Raw genomic sequence first — 19983 nt, 5'->3', positions numbered from 1 at the left:
TACAGCATTAGTCCTCTTCTTCTACCCAATAAGAAAGCCGTAATCACTGTTTCAAAGTGTTCCATAAAGAAATCAACAATAAAATAAATTCTAAGTTGATCAAAGCAGTGCCTCTGTGTTACCTCCCCAAAGAAGTGGTAAAAAGAAAAGGCCAACCACAGAACTATCTGAGGTAAGCCACAGTGAAGTTTAAAAAATGTGATGGTACAGTCCCAACAGGGAGCAGCATTATGTATTTTACCAGGAGTCATGATAGATTATGGTGGTGGGCGACTTGTTGTTGCAACCCTCCCCAAAAAAGCATCCAAAGACAAAATATAATGAGGTATCGCTAAAGCGTAGAAAGATGGACCGGAGAAAAAAAGAACTAAGCATGATATTAATAGATATAATTCTCTAACATATCGAAGTCAGGGTGAGAGGAGTGCAGGTGAGTAGCAGAGGTCGGTTCTAAATAAGTCAGTAACTGGAAAACTAACCCCCACCCCGACCTCTTTCTTCAGAAAAAACATAGCACAACCAATAAGGAAGGAAAAGTGCTTCTTCAAAAGAAAAATAATCTGACGATTCAGCGAAACATAGGTGGGTGTACTGGTCCATGCCCTTGCAAGTGAGAAGGAGGGGGAATGGTAGGAAGACTTGACACGAGTGTTAAGCAGAAATGCTAGTGTGTTCGTTTTCCTCTAAAGTCACATACTTCAAAAATATCGTGCAAATAGATCAATTATTTACAAACCAAGCAGTAAAAGCACTAAATGACAATTATTTGACCACTTTTTAAATGTACAATAAATCCTTTGACATCCGACAGCATCACACAATAAAGACACACACTATGACATTATTCACAGTCAAATAGAGATATGACTGCACACATCAATTATGGGGAAGAAAATACTGAGTTTACCAGCTGTATAAGAATAAGGGCATAACACACAAAGGCTGTCTCTTATTACATGAAAAACACGATAATACTCAATTCAACTGTGCCAATTCAGCTGACTATTATAGTTACACGATGTAGTACGGTAACTTTGCAAGTATTTCATATGAAATGTTTTATATTGTCCACAAAGTTATTTCTGTTTAATCTGGGCAATAAATGAAAGATTTTAAAATCTATTTAAATGTATATTATGTGGCTCATCTTCGTGACGCAATGACAAGACATCCTTTCAGCTGATCCATGTGTTGCAAATGTATAACTTAGGAAGGAATCAAATCGAATCCAGTTGAACGGTGATGCAAAGTAATCTAAAGATATGACACCAGTTCAGAGAACAAAAGGCAACAACACTATTCTTCTATTCTGTACCCCACAGCGATCATTTTAATACAGTGGGGTTTTTTTTAGTTCATATAGATGGGTTCTGTTCTAAAACCAATGGCCATACTTTCAGTTTTCAAAGCAAACCAACAGCTGAAAAAGACATCAACATACCAAAAAAAACACAAAGAAACAATAGTGTCTAAACTCACCCCCCTAGTTAATGTCTTGTGGTTTGATTGAAGTGTGTCTAAAGTTAAAAGCTAAGAAAAAAAGAGTGTATTAAAACTATGTTTTTTGTCATTAGTACCACCGTATTTCGTTCACCCGTATACCCTCATAACAGAGGATACAGTGATTTGAAGACCACTAATTTAAATCGATCGCAATCGTCTGTACAACAATGTAATTTTATTAGTATCTTGAAATAATAGAATTGGATTTTTCTGTATACAGAATAAACCCACAAGTATTAGACATATATATGACCATATGATGTCTTGGTTTAAAATCACACCATGGGTTGGTATAGGATAAATATTTTTTTTTAATTATATAAATAAATAATAAATAATACTATGCAAATCATAAGGTTTTTTGTGTAACACAGGTAACAACAACATTTATCTCAAGATGCAGTTAATCAGTTGTCAAATAAAGGTCCAAGCTCCAGAAACAGGCTGACATGCTTAAAAAAAAAATAGATAACATATCGAACAGTAGTTGAAATAGTAAATAAGTGTTCAAATTTGCATTGTTGGCGAAAAAAAATGGACTTTAAATTGAGTCTAAATATATATGTTATATACGTTTAGCCAAGTCAAGGGATTGTAGCAAGAGGCCTTAACAAACTTTGAAAGGTTACAATTTCACATGACTATCTACACACACATGCAAACTCCCAGAGGACATATAGCACGTCTCACAAGATCTTAAGTGTCACTGATGTGACATGTGCTCTTTGCTGCTTCTGAAAGAATACTGGGCCACTGGTTGAGAAGAAGAACTAAGAGAAGTCTGACCTTTAACTAAGGTATTGTTAGCACACATCATCTTATTGATGCCTATTACTGATAGAATTATTGTATCCTCCATCAGTTGTGGCAAGAACTTCTCCATATATTTGCTATTTAAATCGATAAAACATTTATTTTACTTTTAAATCGGAAACCAGTATCAGGCGTGTATCCACCTGACCTCCTCAACTTACTCAAGATTGACCTTGAACTTCAAGGAAGCTTGGAAGAAAATGGCCAAAATGTACTACACCCGCAAAGAGGACTACATTTGAGGCCAATCATCATTACTCTGTGACAGATCTAATCTGGTTATCATGGCAGCAGGGCTCCCGAGTGATGGATCATGGAGGGTCAGCAGGAAACAACAAAAAAAGAAAATATTTGAACAGCGTAATGTATTTGGTACACTAGTTGAGCAACAAGCTTTAGGACTGTGGCCTGTGCCCTCATAAATAACTGTAACTGGATAAAAATCATTAAGAAATGTTTCAAATTAACTGATTTGCATCACTGTCCGTAACCAATGAGAACTCAATAATTTCTTCACTTAGAAACTGAACATAATTAATTAATATGATTGGCATGTTGAGTAAGTAAGTAAGTAAGTAAGTAATATTTATTTATATAGCGCTTTTCGAGACCAGGGTCACAAAGCGCTTAAACAATCAAAACAATACTCAAAAAAGTACATACTTTAAAGATCAAGATAATACTGAGAACAACACAGGAGTTCGAGAAATTCAAGGAAAAGCCTGAACAAATAGAAACGTCTTAAGATGTTTCTTAAAGGAGTCAGTAGACTCCATCAAGCGCAAAGAGAGAGGAAGATCGTTCCAAAGCTTAGGAGCAACAGCCTGAAAAGATTTCTCTCCTCTGGTCCTGAGCCGTGTGCGTGGAACCATAAGTAGATTCTGATCCACAGACCTCAGAGCCCGAGCTGGGGTGTAAGGCTGGATCAGATCAGTGATGTAAGGAGGAGCCTGACCATGAATAGCTCTGAAAGTAAGAACCAGAATTTTAAAGTTGATCCTGAAAGAAACTGGAAGCCAGTGAAGAGTTTTAAGGACCGGAGAGATGTGAGTTCTTCTACTTGAGCAGGTCAGAATTCTCGCTGCAGAGTTCTGAATCAACTGCAGACGAGACAGAAATAGAAATAGAAATAGAAAAGCTTTATTCATCCCCAGAGGGGAAACACACTTTCACAACAGCGCAGTTGGAAAAAAAAATAAAGTGCAAGGAAAAAAATAATAATAAAAGAGATAATACAAAATAAAATAAAAACGATCTTAAGAATATACAAATTATTTACAAAATTAGAAATTGACACTATTAACAAAATAAAATAGAATAAAAATAAAATAAAATAGAAATAAAAAATGGAAAAAAATAAAATTAAAAAAAAAACACACGAGAAGAAAACGGATTAGCATCAGGATATTTAAAGTAGAGAGTTAAATATCCTGACACCAGTTGGGATGAAGGACCTTCTATAACGCTCCGTCCTACACTGGGGGTGCCTGAGCCTGCCACTGAAGGAGCTGGCCAGCTCCTCCACGGTCAGGTGCAGTGGGTGGAGAGCATTGTCCCTGATGGAGGAGAGTCTGGAGAGTGTCCTCCTCTCTCCCACCTCCTCCACCGAGTCCAGCGAGCGGCCCAGGACAGAGCCGGCCCTCGTGACCAGCCTGTTCAGTCTCTTCCTGTCCCGGTCCGTGCTGCCTGCTCCCCAGCAGACCACAGCGTAGTGGATAGCAGAGGCTACCACAGAGTCATAAAAGGTCCTTAAAAGTGGTCTGCACACTCCGAAGGACCTCAGTCTCCCCAGGAGGTGGAGGCGACTTCGGCCCTTCTTATACACGGCGTTGATGTATGTGGACCAGTTCAGTTTATTGTTGAGGTGAACACCCAGGTATTTGAAGCTGTCCACCAGCTCAATGTCCGAGCCCTGGATGCTCACCGGTTGATGTGGTGGGGACTTTTTCCTGAAGTCAATCACCATCTCCCTTGTCTTACCGGTGTTTAAGCAAAGGTAGTTGCTCTCACACCAGTCAACAAAGTCCTTGATGACTGACCTGTACTCCAGCTCGCCCCCCCCAGACACGCAGCCCACAATGGCCGAGTCGTCAGAAAACTTCTGGAGGTGACAGCTGCTGGAGTCATAGGTAAAGTCCGCCGTGTAGAGGGAAAAAAGGAAAGGTGACAGCACTGTCCCTTGAGGCACCCCGGTGCTGCAGATGGTCACCTCAGACCTGCAGTCCTGCAGCCTCACATACTGCGGCCTGTTGGTGAGGTAGTCCATCGTCCATGCTGCCAGCTGTGTCCCAACTCCTGCGTCCTCCATCTTCTTCCTTAGCAGCGCAGGCTGGATGGTGTTGAAAGCACTTGAGAAGTCAAAAAACATGACTCTCACAGTGCTACCGGCGGCTTCCAGATGAGACAGTGCCCGGTGCTGCAGGTAGATGACGGCGTCGTCCACCCCCATCTTTGGCCTGTAGGCGAACTGCAGCGGATCCAACGCAGAGCTCACCGTCGTGCGTAGCTCGCGGAGTACCAGCCTCTCCAAGGTCTTCATCAGATGGGAGGTCAGGGCGACTGGTCTGAAGTGGCTCGGCTCCTTTGCGTGTACCGCCTTGGGAACCGGAACCACACAGGAGGTCTTCCACTGGACCGGGACCTTCTCCAGTTTGAGGCTCAGGTTGAAGATGTGTGTGACCAACTCACAAAGTTGATCAGCACAGTCCCTGAGCAGTCTGGGGCTGAGTCCATCTGGTCCAGCAGCTTTCCTGATCTTCAGTCGCCTTAATTCTCTCCTCACCTGTTCAGATGTAACAGAGAGAGGTGGCTGTGGGGGGTTGGGCAGCTGAGGCAGTAGGGCTTGTTGGGGGGGAGAAAGGTGGCTTGGAGGTGAGAACAGTTGGGGGGAGGGGGCTGAAGCAGGGGAAAAACAGCTTTGTGAAGAGTGGGGGGCAGAGGTGGAGGGGGGAGGGGGGCCCTGATCAAACCGGTTGAAATACTGGTTCAGTTCAGTGGCCCATCTTTGGTCTCCCCCTGCTGTGGCTCTGGCTCCACTCTGGCCATGACCTGAGATGTTCTTCAGGCCTTTCCACACATCCCTTGTGTTGCCCTGCGCCAGTTGCTCCTCCAGTTTCCTCTTGTATTCGTCCTTGGCCATCCTGATCGCCTTCTTGAGCTCTCGCTGGACCTCCTTAAGCTCCTCTCTGCTCCCTGAAGCAAACACCCTCTTCTTCTTGTTCAGCAGAACTTGAAGTTGAGGGGTCACCCATGGCTTGGTGTTGGCAAAGCACCGCACCTTGCGGGTCGGCGTGACGTTGCCCTCACAGAACTTAATGTAATCCGTGAATGGTCATTGAAGGTGTCGATGTCATCACCATGAGAGAACACGCTCCAGTCTGTAGACTCAAAGCAGTCTCTCAGCCTCTCCTTGGCTTCATCATTCCACATCTTAACAGTTCTTTTCTGTGCAGGCTGTCTCCTCACCATGGGAGTGTATTCAGGTCGCAGACGTATCAGGTTGTGATCAGAGCGGCCGAGGGGGGGCAGGGCGGTGGAGGTGTAGGCACCTTTTACATTTGCATATAAAAGGTCCAGCTCCTTCTTGTTAAGACATGAAAACAAACTGTTGCAATAGTCCAGACGAGAAGAAACAAACGCATGGATTACAAGCTCCAGATCATGTTCCGACAACATTTTCCTAAGTTTAGAGATTTTTCTCAGTTGAAGGAAACAGTTTCTGGTCAGTTTTCTGCAATGTCGAACAAGAGACATGTCTTTATCAAATACAACACCCAGGTTTCTCAGGCTCAGTTTGACAGACTGACCTAAGTCACCCAAGTACTGACTCAACCCTGGAATCTTATCATCAGGAGCAATCACCAGTGTTTCAGTTTTGTCCACATTTAGCTGTAGAGAGTTTTCACTCAGCCATTGTTTGATTTCTAGCAAACAATTGACTAAGCTGTTCAGCCTCTGGGGCTCAGTTGGATCAAAAGAGCAGTAGAGCTGGATGTCATCAGCAAAAATGTGATAAGAAACATCTGGAAATCTCTGAATGATTTTACCGAGGGGAATCAAGTACAGCAAAAACAATAAGGACCCAGAACAGAACCTTGAGGGACTCCACACAACAGATCTGCCGATTCAGACCTCATTTGATTGGCAGATACACTAAAACTGCGCCCAGAAAGGTAAGATGAGAACCATTCTAACACAGACCCAGACAGTCCCACTTCATCCCTCAGTCTTCTCAGCAGGATCTGGTGATCAACTGTGTCAAAGGCTGAGGACAGATCCAAGAGAACCAGAACAGTGAATTTACCAGAGTCAGCCGACATCATGATGTCACTGGACACTTTCAATAAAGCTGTCTCCGTAGAGTGATGTTTACGGAAGCCAGACTGAAACTTCTCATGGATGTCGCTCTGATCCAGGAACAAAGACAGCTGCTAAGACACCACCTTCTCCAAGATCTTGGACAAGAAAGGGAGCTTAGAAATAGGCCTGAAATTACTGAGGTCAGTTGGGTCTAAGCCTGGTTTTTTGAGCAGAGGCTCCACAATGGCATGTTTAAATGCATTGGGAAAAACCCCTGTGGAAAGGGAGAGGTTCACCGTATTGGTAACCCAGGGGCCAATTACATCAAATACTTTGATAAAAAGCCTACACGGAAGGACGTCATCTGAGCAAGAGGAGGGTTTCATCTTGTTCACTAGTGCCGAAATATCACCCAAAGATACAGCAGTGAAGGAGGACCAAGAGGAGGAGAGGGGCTCAGAGACAGTAGGGGTTCCAAACAAAGGGGGAGAGATTTTCTCTTTGATCAATTTAATTTTGTCAATGAAAAATCTCAACAATGCATTGCTGTCAGCTTCACAGAAGACAGGCGTGATTTGAGGAGCAGGAGACACGAGAGAATTAATCGTGTCAAACAAAACTTTGGGGTTTTTCCTATTTGCTGCTACCAGTTTTCTGATGTAATCAGATCTAGCAGTTTCTACCATCTCATTGTAAGAAGTCATCAGATCCCTGAGGTGAAGTCTATGCACCTCAAGTTTAGTGGACTTCCAGAGACGCTCAGTCTTTCGACAAAGTCTCTTCAGACTCAGGAGATCTTCATTTGTCCAAGGGCACCGTTTTTTCTGAATTTTCAAGTTCGATTTAACAGGTGCCACTTGATCCAGTATTTCAACACAATGATCAGTGAAACAGTGAATCAAACTGTCCACGTCTGGGCAGTCATCAAAGGAAAGACGGTCAAACATAGCAGAAAAACTGTCTGCAGTATCGGCCGAGATGACACGCCTCTGAGACCTAACTTTCAAAGGCTTAGGTTCAGGGATGAAGTCCAGGTTGAACAAGACAAGAGAATTATCACTCAGATGGACATCATGTACAGATACATTAGAAATGTTCAGGCCAAGAGTAAAAACTAAGTCTAAAATGTGGCCTTTTTGATGAGTGGGTTCAGAAACATGTTGCTCAAAATTAAAGGCTTTTGTTAAAGTTAAAAGTTCTTTAGCAGAACAAGATGTGACGTCATCAACATGAAGATTAAAGTCTCCAAGAATAAGGACAGATTTCATTTGAATAATGGAAGATAAGAAGTCACTAAAGTCTTTCAAGAACATCGCCGCAGGACCAGGCAGACGGTAGATTGACACACAATAGAAAGGTCTTGTAGAACCAACCAAGATCATCTGAGATTCAAAAGAAGTGAATTCCTGTGTCTGAATCCCTTTGCAAGAACAACTCTCCCTAAATACAGTAGCAAGACCTCCTCCACGACCAGAGAGGCGAGGCTTCCCCGGGACAGCGCTCCCTACTGGACAGAGTTCGTTCAGATGAATAAACTCTTCCTCTCTCTGCCAAGTCTCAGAAAGACATAATAAATCCAAATTAACTCTTGTGAAAAGATCATTAAGAATAAAGGATTCATTAGTAATGGAGCGAACATTAAGAAGTCCCACATTCGCGTCACTGACAGGCGCGCAGAGCAGGATCTTTTGAAGCGAACAGCGATCACGTGGGTACCAGCTGTCACTGAAGTTCAACTCGGTAGTAAAAGCCGAAATAAAGAGAGGAAATGAAAAAATCTTACCACCTTTCGTTGAGGTCTGGACAGACGGCAGCGCTGATGTGTCGTCATACTCTGCCGCGAGAGGAATGTCGATCAAACATCGATGACGTCCGATGACGTCAGAGTTGTTCCAAGCGATCGCGACTGCGCGTCTCATCCTGACCTGTGGAAAATCGCCCGGTACCCGAGAGATCAAACGATATTCCACAGAGTCCGAGTCGATGAGAAGCGGAGCCTGAAACATATTCACCGGACGTTGGTAACGGTCGCGGTTATAATCTTCCATCGACTCTCTGATGTTGAAAAGAGCATCACGATCATAGATCCGAGATGCTTGAGACATATCTTTAGTGATATGAGCATAAATGTTTAATTGGGGAAACTAGCCCTTTATCATTTAGAAATAAAGGCAAAGGCTTTAAAACTTCAATTATGTAATGTATTCTTATTTCATACCTTTAAAAAGTAAGGAACACTAAGCCATGTATATTAAAAGTTAATTGTAATTTTCATCACATTTCTCACAAGATGTTTTAATCACAATATAGTTGCTGAAAGTGACCTTAAATGTATATAACTTATTATATATATTGTACAATGTTGTACTATTGAAATGAGGGTTTGAAAATACCAGGAATTCAGTGGCCAATCCATTTCCGCATACAAGTATAAAATCCACGTTAGACAATGACTAGCTACAGTGCAGCCACTGAAGTTAAATCGCTGAAAGATTCTATTTTATCATTTACAGTGTATATAGTTTTACATATATACAGAACAATAACATAATAATCATTTTGGTGGTAGAAATCAGATCCTTATATTGTATAATTCCATGACTTCCTCTCATTGCTTAGTTGTACAAAAAAAGCTCTGTCAATGTAACAGTGCACCTTGTCAAACTTCCATACAAGTTCCTTAACCTCATGAACCTTAGGTGGGAGTTTTAACTTTGATGTGACTGCCGTGATATGCCACTCATCTTGCCGCAGTGCACATTTCTCTATCAGACCACTAAAGTTATCTCTGCTGTTAGAGTCAAACACTGGTTCAGAGGTCACGTCACATCATGTGCTGTACTGTGTTACTCCCTGGTCCCATGTAAGTAAGTAAGTAATTTATATAGCGCTTTTCCAGACCAGGGTCACAAAGCCCTTAAACAATCAAAACAATACCCAATAAAATATATGCTAAATGATCAAGACACCACCGAGACAAACACGGCTTCCAAAGCTTAGGAGCAACAGCCTGGAAGGATTTCTCTCCTCTGGTCCTGAACCGTGTGCGTGGAACCATCAGTAGATTCTGATCCACAGACCTCAGAGATGTGGTAAGAAACATCAGGGAATCTCTGAATGATTTTACCCAGGGGAATCAAGTACAGCAAAAACAATAAAGGACCCAGAACAGAACCTTGAGGGACTCCACAGAACAGATCCACCGATTGAGACCTTATTTGACAGATACTGAAACTGCGAGCGTTCCCATGTAATATTCCATTTTGTGTGTTGTGTAATTGTTTTTATACATTAAGAGTTTTTCATGGACAGAATGTGATTCAGTTTAAGTTTCTGCATCCCATCAGGGGTTGAAAGCATCATTTGACCTCATCATAGGTACAGTACTCAAAGGTTGTTTTAGAATAAAAACTATTCAAGATTGGAATTCCAACTGACACTTTCCCCCACAATTGGTGTATCGCTTTTCTTCAGTGAAGACACAGAAAAAAAAGTAAAGAGGATCATGCAATCAAAAAAAAGGCTTTTGCTTATGTCATTAATTAGATTGTGCGGTCTAAACACAATCTCAAAAAGAGTTGTGCTTTGGACTTCAGCCAGATTCATATATGACTTGTGTAAGAGGTTCAAGTTGCTATAAGAAAAGAAATGTTCTGACTTATTATCACATGACTATATTTCCACATTAAATGACATTACCTCGATCTACTGGAATGTCTTTTGTGTCCATTGATTAAAAAACAAAACATGCACTGCTAGCTCAATTCAACTATATTATTAGTTATTTTTGCCATCATCTCTTTTGTTTACTTACACTTACTGTTTAATTACTTCTTCACCTATCAACCACACTTGTTCCAATATTGTTCTCAGCATTAACATTAAAATACTACAATCGATCTACTACTACAAACAAATTCATGAGGGAAGTCTTAGAAGCAGAACTTATCACAATAGCAGCACAAACCTTTAGGTAATATATGTATCAAATTTAACTTCTACTGACTCCTTCAAGAAACATCGTAAGACATTCTTTGTGCAGGCTTTTTCCTGATTTTCTGGGACTCCTGTGTTTGTCTTATGTATCTTGGCCTTTTAAAGCATGTATTTTAACTGTATATTGTTTTTGATTGTCAAGACACTTTGTGACCCTGGTCTAGAAAGGAGTTTTACAAGTAACTGTTACTTATTTACATGCTTACTTACATGAAAGAAACAGGATAAACCAGAGACGGAAGGAGAAAGTAGAAAAAATACATCATCTGTGAGGACTCCTCACACACTTGCTGACATTGCTTTCATCTCAGGGAGAAATACCAGCGGATTAACTGACACTAACACACGAACAAATACACTTGAAGGGATGACATAGATTTAAGATTTGAATATGGGGTTAGTCTATACAAATGAGCCTTTTGTATACCTTACTTAATAAATATAATTTCAGTGTAGCACTTTTTTGTGACATTCCACAACTTATACATTTGTATATCTATGCATTTGCTGAGCTATGTACGTTAAACAGGAATATACGGTTCTATTAACTCATGACCCACCAACTGTGCACCTCTAAACACTTTTCTTCTTGATAACCGTGCATTTGCCATTCTGATGGTTTTCTGGTGTTACATTATTTATTATTGTTCTTCAGCGTTACACAATGTGAAAGCAGATGTTTTATTCCTAAATAAATATTCACAACAAAAGTTGATTTTCTTTCACTAGGTTACACATTAGAAAGGAACAGTTGGGACAGGGGATGTGATGATAAATTGCACAAATGACCCACTCAGGTGCAGATGGATGAAGCAAGCAAGAGTTAATAGTCTCACCCAGGCCTGCAATTTATAGATAAGTCATTAACGTTTCATTATTATTTACGCCTTGCCCACAATTTCAAATGCACACAAACACTATTCCTATAAACTTGCACATGCATGAATGCCAACTCATTTTGCAAATGTGCAAACGCCATTGGAGACCTTTTAAGATGTACACACTGAGATGTGCACACTCAGCCAATGGAGGGATAGAAACACGCAGGCACACCAGCACATACTACACAAAGCGCTTGCTGCAAAGCAAGGCAGACCTTATAAATACTGTCCCACGTTGTGATTCTGTTTGAGCCCTGTCTCCATGGCACTGCTTCCTCACTTGTTTATACTGACTGCTGTTATAAATTCAAATGATCTTAACAAGACTTAAGGGATATCCATTTGGGTGAGGCCAGGCAGGGACAGTGTGACATAAAGACACATGGAATACAGAAGAAAAAACATAGAATTTACATTAATATTTTTTTCATTATTATTTCAATGGTTGTATTGAAAAAAATAAATGTATTCACATCCTGTTATATAGGAACCGATATCTGCAGTACATATTATGTCTGTAGTCCCAAGCACAAACACAGCCAGATGCCTCATTTGTAGTTCAAGACAACTGGCGTCAATATTCAAATAGTCCTTAGTTGTAATGAAAAGATAGAGAAACATAAACTCTCTTTAAATGATCAAAACACTCATTTTGTATAGGTGCAACTGCTAAAGAAATGTCATCACCCTTTAGCAGTTGCTGTTAAATGTCTGGGCCAGGTATACCTTATATATATATATATATATATATATATATATATATATATATAACTGGCGTTTTGCGACTATTTAATGAAGCTGCCAGTTGAGGACCTGTGAGGCGTCTATTTCTCAAACTAGAGACTCTAATGTCTCTTATCTTCTTGCTGAGTTGTGCAGCGGGGCCTCCCACTTCTCTTTCTACTCGGGTTAGAGCCTGTTTGTGCTGTTCTCTGAAGGGAGTAGTACACACCGTTGTAGGAAATCTTCAGTTTCTTGGCAATTTCTCGCATGGAATAGCCTTCATTTCTAAGAACAAGAATAGACTGTCGAGTTTCACATGAAAGTTCTCTTTTTCTGGCCATTTTGAGCGTTTAATCGTCCCCACAAATGTGATGCTCCAGATACTCAACTAGCTCAAAGGAAGGTCAGTTTTATAGCTTCTCTAACCAGCTAAACTGTTTTCAGCTGTGCTAACATAATTGCACAAGGGTTTTCTATTCATCCATTAGCCTTTTGACCCAATGAGCAAACACATTGTACCATTAGAACACTGGAGTGATAGTTGCTGGAAATGGGCCTCTATACACCTATCTAGATATTGCACCAAAAACAGACATTTGCAGCTAGAAAAGTCATTTACCACATTAGCAATGTATAGATTAGTTTAAACTTAAATTAGTTTAAAGCACTGTTTAAAAAACAGTGCTTTTCAAAAATAAGGAAATTTCTAAGTGACCCCAAACTTTTGAACGGTAGTGTATATATATATATCTTAAGTGTTTTGTGAGATAATCGACAGTCTTCTAGCAGGTATTCACTTACACAACACTGCCAAAGAACAGTTTACCAGTAACTTTCATTTTAATAGCATCACTACCTGCATGTTTGCAGAACACAGTTTCCTGAAGCGACAGAGAATTCTATACTTACAAACAGTATGTTTTTGTGTTTTCAGGAGGTCAGTTAAAAGTACTACAGTATATTCTTAAGGGCTATTGTGTTCTTACAAAGAGTTTCATTTGAAAAAAAAAGAAAAATGGTTAAAGACTATATTTGCATGATATATTCAGTGCAATTATAAGGATGTTCAAAGCCTCCAGATTTGCTAGTTTTTCTGGAGCATAGAAAGCACAGGACAGTCTTTTTGCCTGTAAAAAAAATCTCTTTGAATTTTTTTCCTATTTGAGCTCTTCTGGTGATAACAAAAACACATTACACTTAAGTTTCACTTGTGGTGATGCAAATGTTTGAGCAAGCATGTCCTGAATGACTCCGTATTGTGGAGAAATTTGATTCCCACAGTCTCATCTCAGGACAGACAGTTTCTTTCCCAAAGGCGAGAGATTTTGCTCCCAAAAGGAGAAAAATAATATCTAACCTAACCTCTATTTTCTCTATCTACTGTGATTAAACTATTTAAATCTGTGGTTTCCTTTAAGTTCAAATTTCTGTTCATAAATTTACAGCGCATCTCAAAACCTCACTTATACATTCCCTTAGTGCGGACAAAAAGAAGCAGAACCTGATTAGTCCAACATGGATCAATAGTGTATCAAATTATTACCTAAATTATTCAATTGTAGTGCCTTAAAACAGCAGCAAGGTACTCCAATTAGCTATTAGTTCTGCTTATGTACTAAACCACTGCAAACTACCCACCATTGCTATGCAGCAACTGTTATTTTAGGGACTAAAGCAGTGGGAAAAGCAATGCATTGTAAAAACAAATATTGAACAGCTAATGCAGATGTTGGTAATCCATTACACGTGCTGCTTATCACTTCTGATTGGTTAAGAGCAAAAGAGAGCAAATCAATTAGTAAAGGAAGTACAGCTGATGATATTTTCAGAAGTCAGACATGACGGAGGAGGGAGAGGAGAGGAGAGTCAAGGCATATGTAGCATGAAGGATTATTCTTGAAGTATAATACAATAGTTTACACACACAAAGTTAAAAATACCAAGGGTTTTGATTATGTTTCAGAGTTATCTGTTCCTTTTTAGAGTTATAGAAAAAATTATGTTCATTTTATTGTAGCGATGGGAGCTAAGTTGTCATCATCTTCATCCAAAAAGCCAAACTTAAAAACATGCAAATACATTCATACTGCTCATCTGTAATGTTCATATTGTAATGAAGCTCTGACATAAGTAACTGCTCCAAAAGAAGTCTGCATATTTTAAGTTTGTTTGTAGCAGAAGCTCCCTGTATCTACGCTCCTGCTTGCAAGTGTCAGTGTCATGAGCAAGATTTAGACCCCGTTCATACTAAGCCTATCGTAACCACTTGAATATACTAGAGGTGCTCAACCGGTTGAAATAAGCCTAGTATGAATGCAAATCAACCGTTTTTTAAGGGTTTTAACCGGTTGAGCAAAAAACACCTCGGGAGTAGGTTTGGTAAGGGTTTTCTGGGGTTCGCCGCGGCGAAAACCCTGGTGTGAACGCAATGACGCACAAATGTTAGTATTTACCGGGCTTAAGGAATAAGAATTATAAAATGAAAAACATAAAATTGTCATTAATCAAAACCGCCCTGCCGAATTATCAAAGCAAGACACAGAGACAAAGAGCTTTATCACGGAAGCCAGAGACGGCCAGTTCAGCACTCCTGGTGCAGGGCTTCCATCACTTTCGTTTCTAAGGTAAAGCATTGGGTAAACCATTGCATTACTATAATGCGTGCACCCATTTGTTTACTTACAGTATATACTGTATAATAAGACGTAAAAAACATTTTCACATACTTTTTCAAACATGCTGAAAAAAATATTTGTGCAAGTCCTGATACCTTGAAAATACTGTATATTTGACCATAGCAAGAGTGTCCTTTAACAAACATCATTCAGCAATAGTTACATTCGAAATAAACATCTACCAGCTGTGTGTGAGAAATGTGTTCAATGATGTCTATGAGACAATTCACCTTTAGCGAACGATCAAGTCAGTACGTGGAAACGTAAATGTAGGCCATTCTCTTTCATTATGTTTATCGTTAGCTTCAACTGTTGCATTGTATATAAAGGTATTTTCCAGTGGGCAATCAACAGTAAAACAAGAAAGAATATACATTGATTTTGTGGACCATATATAAGAATATCACTGGCGTGTCTTATCATGGTGTTTACATTTTTGAATAGGTTTTGTGTCACACTTGGCATGGTTTCAGAAGCGTCATATGTCTATTATAAGAGTCTGCCGACAAGGGATGTCATGTGAAACCTGTAAATGACACCTAATTAAAAAATGGCTTAATCTCTGCCACCCTTTGTAATATATGAATTTTTAATGGCTGGAACATTTTCAACCTCCTCAGAACTAATCTGTCATCATGTTCTGGTCTTGACTTATTATCCTGTCAAGCTGTGAGCACTTACAGTATAACCCGCTAAGTCAGTAGAAGTCACTCTAAACACGGCTTCTTGAGTTGAGCTGGCATCCGTTCTAACTCCAATTTTAGACAGGGGTTCCACAGCCCCAGATGACCCCTGCAGGGATTGATTACTAAGGGCCACCCCCACATTGTGATCTAAAGGGGGTTGTGTTTCTGAGGAAATGGTTACGAGGTCAAAGGTGAGGGCAAACATTGATATGCTGCTGAAAGGTGTTGTCATACAAAAAGCTTATGATACATAGGCAAAAACGCAACTTGAGTAAATTTAAAAAAAAACAACTTGACTAATGGATTATTAACCTCCCTTCATCAATAATTAACAATTGATGATTATCAGTTTTGACCTTCAACCATCTGCTCCTTCTTGTCACTACAGGTGTACATATGTAAAACTCTGCTAGGTGTCCAGTGTAACTACATTTGGTCTTTACTTGGCGCTGTTGCAGAGACACTAAGCCAAATCCTCAGCAAACAGGCGACGTTTTTACTCCTAATTCCATGACGCCAGGGTTTCCAGATGTTTTTTACCGATACTGTAAGATTTCCCAGAATGCCTTTGTGTCGTTTAATGAGCTTCTGTGTTCTTAGTCATTAGAAGAAGGGAGCAGACAAGAGACTAAATGTCAACTCCAAATTAGCACACAGCTGTTACATTCGAGGAATAGTGTACGAGACCAGTGCCATTCAGAGGTTGGTCAACATAAAATGTATGGAATCTTATACTGTAAGTTCTGTGGTCAGTTTATAAATTTGGCCTTTGTCAACATTTGTGGGTTCTTCCAACACCAAAACAGCAGTTTTCACTCGTTTGAAACCAAATCTCAACCATCTCATTGGAACCATGTGATGATGAAAAATGTTTTTGCTTATTCTTTATTAAGGGTCAATATATGGGTCATCTCCACCTCAACCAACGTTAACTATTGAAATAATTGTTGGAAAAATAGCTGATTCTCATGTCCCCTGGAGAAGAAAGTGGGCTTCAGCAATTAATTGTGAAAGCGCTCGCACTCCTTAGATGGCAACAATCATAAAAGAATAACAGCTCGCCAATGAACCTTACGCAATCAATATTAAATCTTGATAAATATACGGTGACAGTACTTGTAAAATTATAATATATAAACATTATAATAACTGAAATAAAAAATGCATCAAGAAATTCAAATAAGAAATGGAATAAAAATCAGACACACCTACAATCACAAACCGTCTGCACAGTGTTATCCTATCCAAAGTTATAGTGTCTTGCAAAAAGATCAGAGCCGACTTCTAATATTAAGACCATGGAATCTGAAACATGATCTGTTGACCTTAGCACATTTGCGCTGTCACTCTTACCAACAAATAACAATAGCAATGCTGCCATCCGCTCCAGCATCCACAAATGTCAGACAGATTGTCACCATAACATCTATAGTTTAAAGCTTCTGCTGCGGTATATAGAACACAGTAAAACTAGTTAATAACTCTTAATGTTGAGCAGTGTCGCCAGTTTTGGGTTAGAGCAGACATAAATGTTTTGGATTTAAAGTGTGATTTCCCTCTGGTGTAAGCAAACGACGACCTGGCAGAGACAGCTGGACTTTGTCTAAATAGTGGCAGAGGTGCAGGACACTTCCAGGTCTTGTGTTGTCCAATAGGTGCCCAACACAGTAAAAGCTAACTGGAAGCTCTTGTTTTCATTTTTTAGACAGGTTTAATGAGTTTGCCTCTATTCCTAAGTCTTTTAATGTTATGTTATTATGGTCTATTTATTGCATTAATTAGACTAACAGTAGATGTACTTTTGCAGACATGATAACAGAGATATTGCAAAAGCTTAGACGTTTAGATCTTCGGTCTTAATAATAAATCCTTGACTCTTGATGTAATAAACGCTTGGTTTTCATAACATTCTGCCTAGTAGATGCCAAAAATAGGTTAAAAGAAGGTAAGTGGTCTCAACAGCAATATTTTTCTGATAAGATGTTGACAGTTACTTTCCACGGTTCTTACCAAAGCAATCAATTTGCAAAGGAAACCATGAAGCATCTTACAGAATTGTCATGATGAAAATAAAATATAAATGTTTCATCTAGCTCGACATTTAAAACTAAATTTAAAAAAAGTCAAATTAATGAGAGATTTTGAAATGAAGTACATCAAATATCAAGATCTATTTTGTTTGCCAAGAATACATGATTTCTCATTGGCGAATTTATGTTGGTTACTGCATTACTTAACATATATAAAGTAAGGAGCTGTTTGGGGCAACTTAACCATTATGTATCTATTATCGTATTATGTAATGTACAGTATATAAACAAGACCAAAGTGCTTACAATGCTCTGCACAATGTATGCACAGGTTATTCGAAGTGTATCTTTTGAGATGACCAACAACCAGGGAAACAGACAAAGCAGAATTAATTTATATGAGATGAATTAAATATTCAGATGTGTATCAATTAGAGATGAATACAATAAATAAAAGGCTTACAGTTGTGTGCAGTAAATTAAACAGAGTGTGTGTGACTTGCTGACTTACATGAACGCGTGGTAAATAAATGCCCATCCTCTCGGTCTCTCCAGGACATTGTACAGGCAGTTCTGCAACTTTCTGTAGCGTTTGCTGGACGCGGACACGTTGACCCGGGGTCCGGGGGGTCCGGGCAGCGGGGTCCCCAGCAGCCCCGTGCGGTGAGACGGGTGTCCTCGCTCCGGCGTGGAAGGCTCGCTCCTCTCCGTCCGGATGGTGGTCAGAGCCACGAACTCGACCCGGCGCTCGTCGCTGGCTGTCGGGGGTACGAGGGTCCTGATGCCCCCGTTGTTGGACGGACTCCCTAACATCTTCAGACTTAAACACGGCTGGTCCCTAACTCACGGACCCGGTCATAGTGCGACCCCGCTACAAAGTGGACCAGAACCACAGAACTCCAACAAGCGTGGACGTGGATTTCATTCTGTCTTTTCCTTTTCTTTTCTTTTGTCAACACGCCAAAGTTATCTAGAGATTAAGTCCCGGCCGCGGAACAAACCAAGTTGACCTGCTGGCAGTGAGTGGTTGACTAGTTGTGATCTCATGTTACCTGTCAGTAGATCCACTAACTAGACGTTACCTGTCAATAGATCCACTAACTAGAAGTTACCTGTCAATAGATCCACTAACTAGAAGTTACCTGTCAATAGATCCACTGACTAGATGTGGAGCAGAGAAGATCCATAAACACCTATATTACCGTAAATACACTTGAGTAGGCACTTGAAGAACTCCACACAGCTCACCTAAATATTCCCGCCGGACATGGTTTAAGTCACCAGAGCTAAAGAAAATCAGATGTTTTTTTGATCTAGTTCTCAGAGTTTGTCAGCAGTCACGCGCTCGCCTCCTGCGCGCGTCTGGTCCAGCTCCGCTCCTGCAGCAGGAGGAGGCAGGAGGGAAGGGAGGAAACACGAGTCCACGTTTGCATAGTTGTTGTGATGACACGAACCGCAAGACAGGCACTATTTACTTGCTAGTTATCAAAAAAATATATTATTTTGACACGGATGACGTTTTGTCTGGAACTAACTTCTACTACTCCCAATGTTATACAAATGCTATACAAATATCCTCAATTTAGATTTACACATTTGAGGGTTTTTATTCAATTGAAGGTTCAAAGGGTTTGGAATGTACTATTCTATATATAGAAAGTGTTGTTGAGTTTCAATTCAGGAAACAAAACACACAATCAATAAAACACATTTAAAAGCTCCCAAACCTTGAAACGATCAGCTATCTGGAGCTTTGTTTTGCTGATTTTATTCCTTGATTTTGTGTTTTGTTTTGTGAATTTGTTTCAGTGATTGTGTTTTGTTTTTTTAATTGGTTTATTTGATTGGCACCTCTCAGCCACTGTAGTTCAGTCAGCATGATTGCAGCACTAATCTATAAGTTACAATAGCATGCAAAACATTCCGTTTTTCAGCTTTCCTTCAATGTATACGTTTTTCCATTTACGCGGGTGTGGCCTCGAGGTGGAGGTTTCAGGGGAGAGGGCAACTTCTTCAGGTCAAGAGATTGGCTACGCGGAACCTTGTAAAAAATGTTGACCAATTTAAAATCGAAGTGCTCCGGGTGTCTGTGTCTAGTGCACTAAGGAGTCTGAGGAGCCGGTAAGGAGGGAAAGATTTGTCAGCTTCGGGTCGGTCCTTCCACCGCCACTACAAGACAGAGGAAACTCATTTACGGAGAGCTACGTTAAGGTGTGGCTAAAGAGAATAGATGGTTTGAAAGAGGAGTTAAATCATCTTCACTAGGCTGAAGAAATCATCTGTCAAGAAAGGTGGTGGTCATAACCTCTCTGGGACATATAACAAAAGTTTCCCCTAGGAATTGCCCAAAACATCCACACCAAGGATCATGTTTATT

The 19983-nt window shown here is 40.2% G+C and overlaps 1 protein-coding gene across 5 annotated transcripts in view; it reads right to left on the bottom strand.

Moving 5' to 3' along the window:
- The window catches only part of kcnq4 (potassium voltage-gated channel, KQT-like subfamily, member 4), a 35519-nt gene extending 17002 nt beyond the window's left edge, over positions 1-18517 (bottom strand). For all 5 annotated transcript variants that reach the window (XM_087787910.1, XM_087787906.1, XM_087787907.1 and 2 more), the window contains exon 1: positions 18118-18517. In XM_087787910.1, coding sequence (XP_087644036.1) covers positions 18118-18419 — 302 coding nt within the window. In that variant the 5' untranslated portion in view covers positions 18420-18517. The remainder of the gene's footprint in view (positions 1-18117) is intronic.
- Between the last annotated feature and the right edge of the window lie 1466 nt (positions 18518-19983).

This window comes from Callionymus lyra, chromosome 3 (genome assembly GCF_982586985.1).
Source record: "Callionymus lyra chromosome 3, fCalLyr1.hap1.1, whole genome shotgun sequence".
Lineage (NCBI taxonomy): Eukaryota > Metazoa > Chordata > Actinopteri > Syngnathiformes > Callionymidae > Callionymus > Callionymus lyra.
The sequence above is the reverse complement of the archived record's forward strand: the minus strand, read 5'-3'. Positions and strand labels throughout refer to the sequence as shown.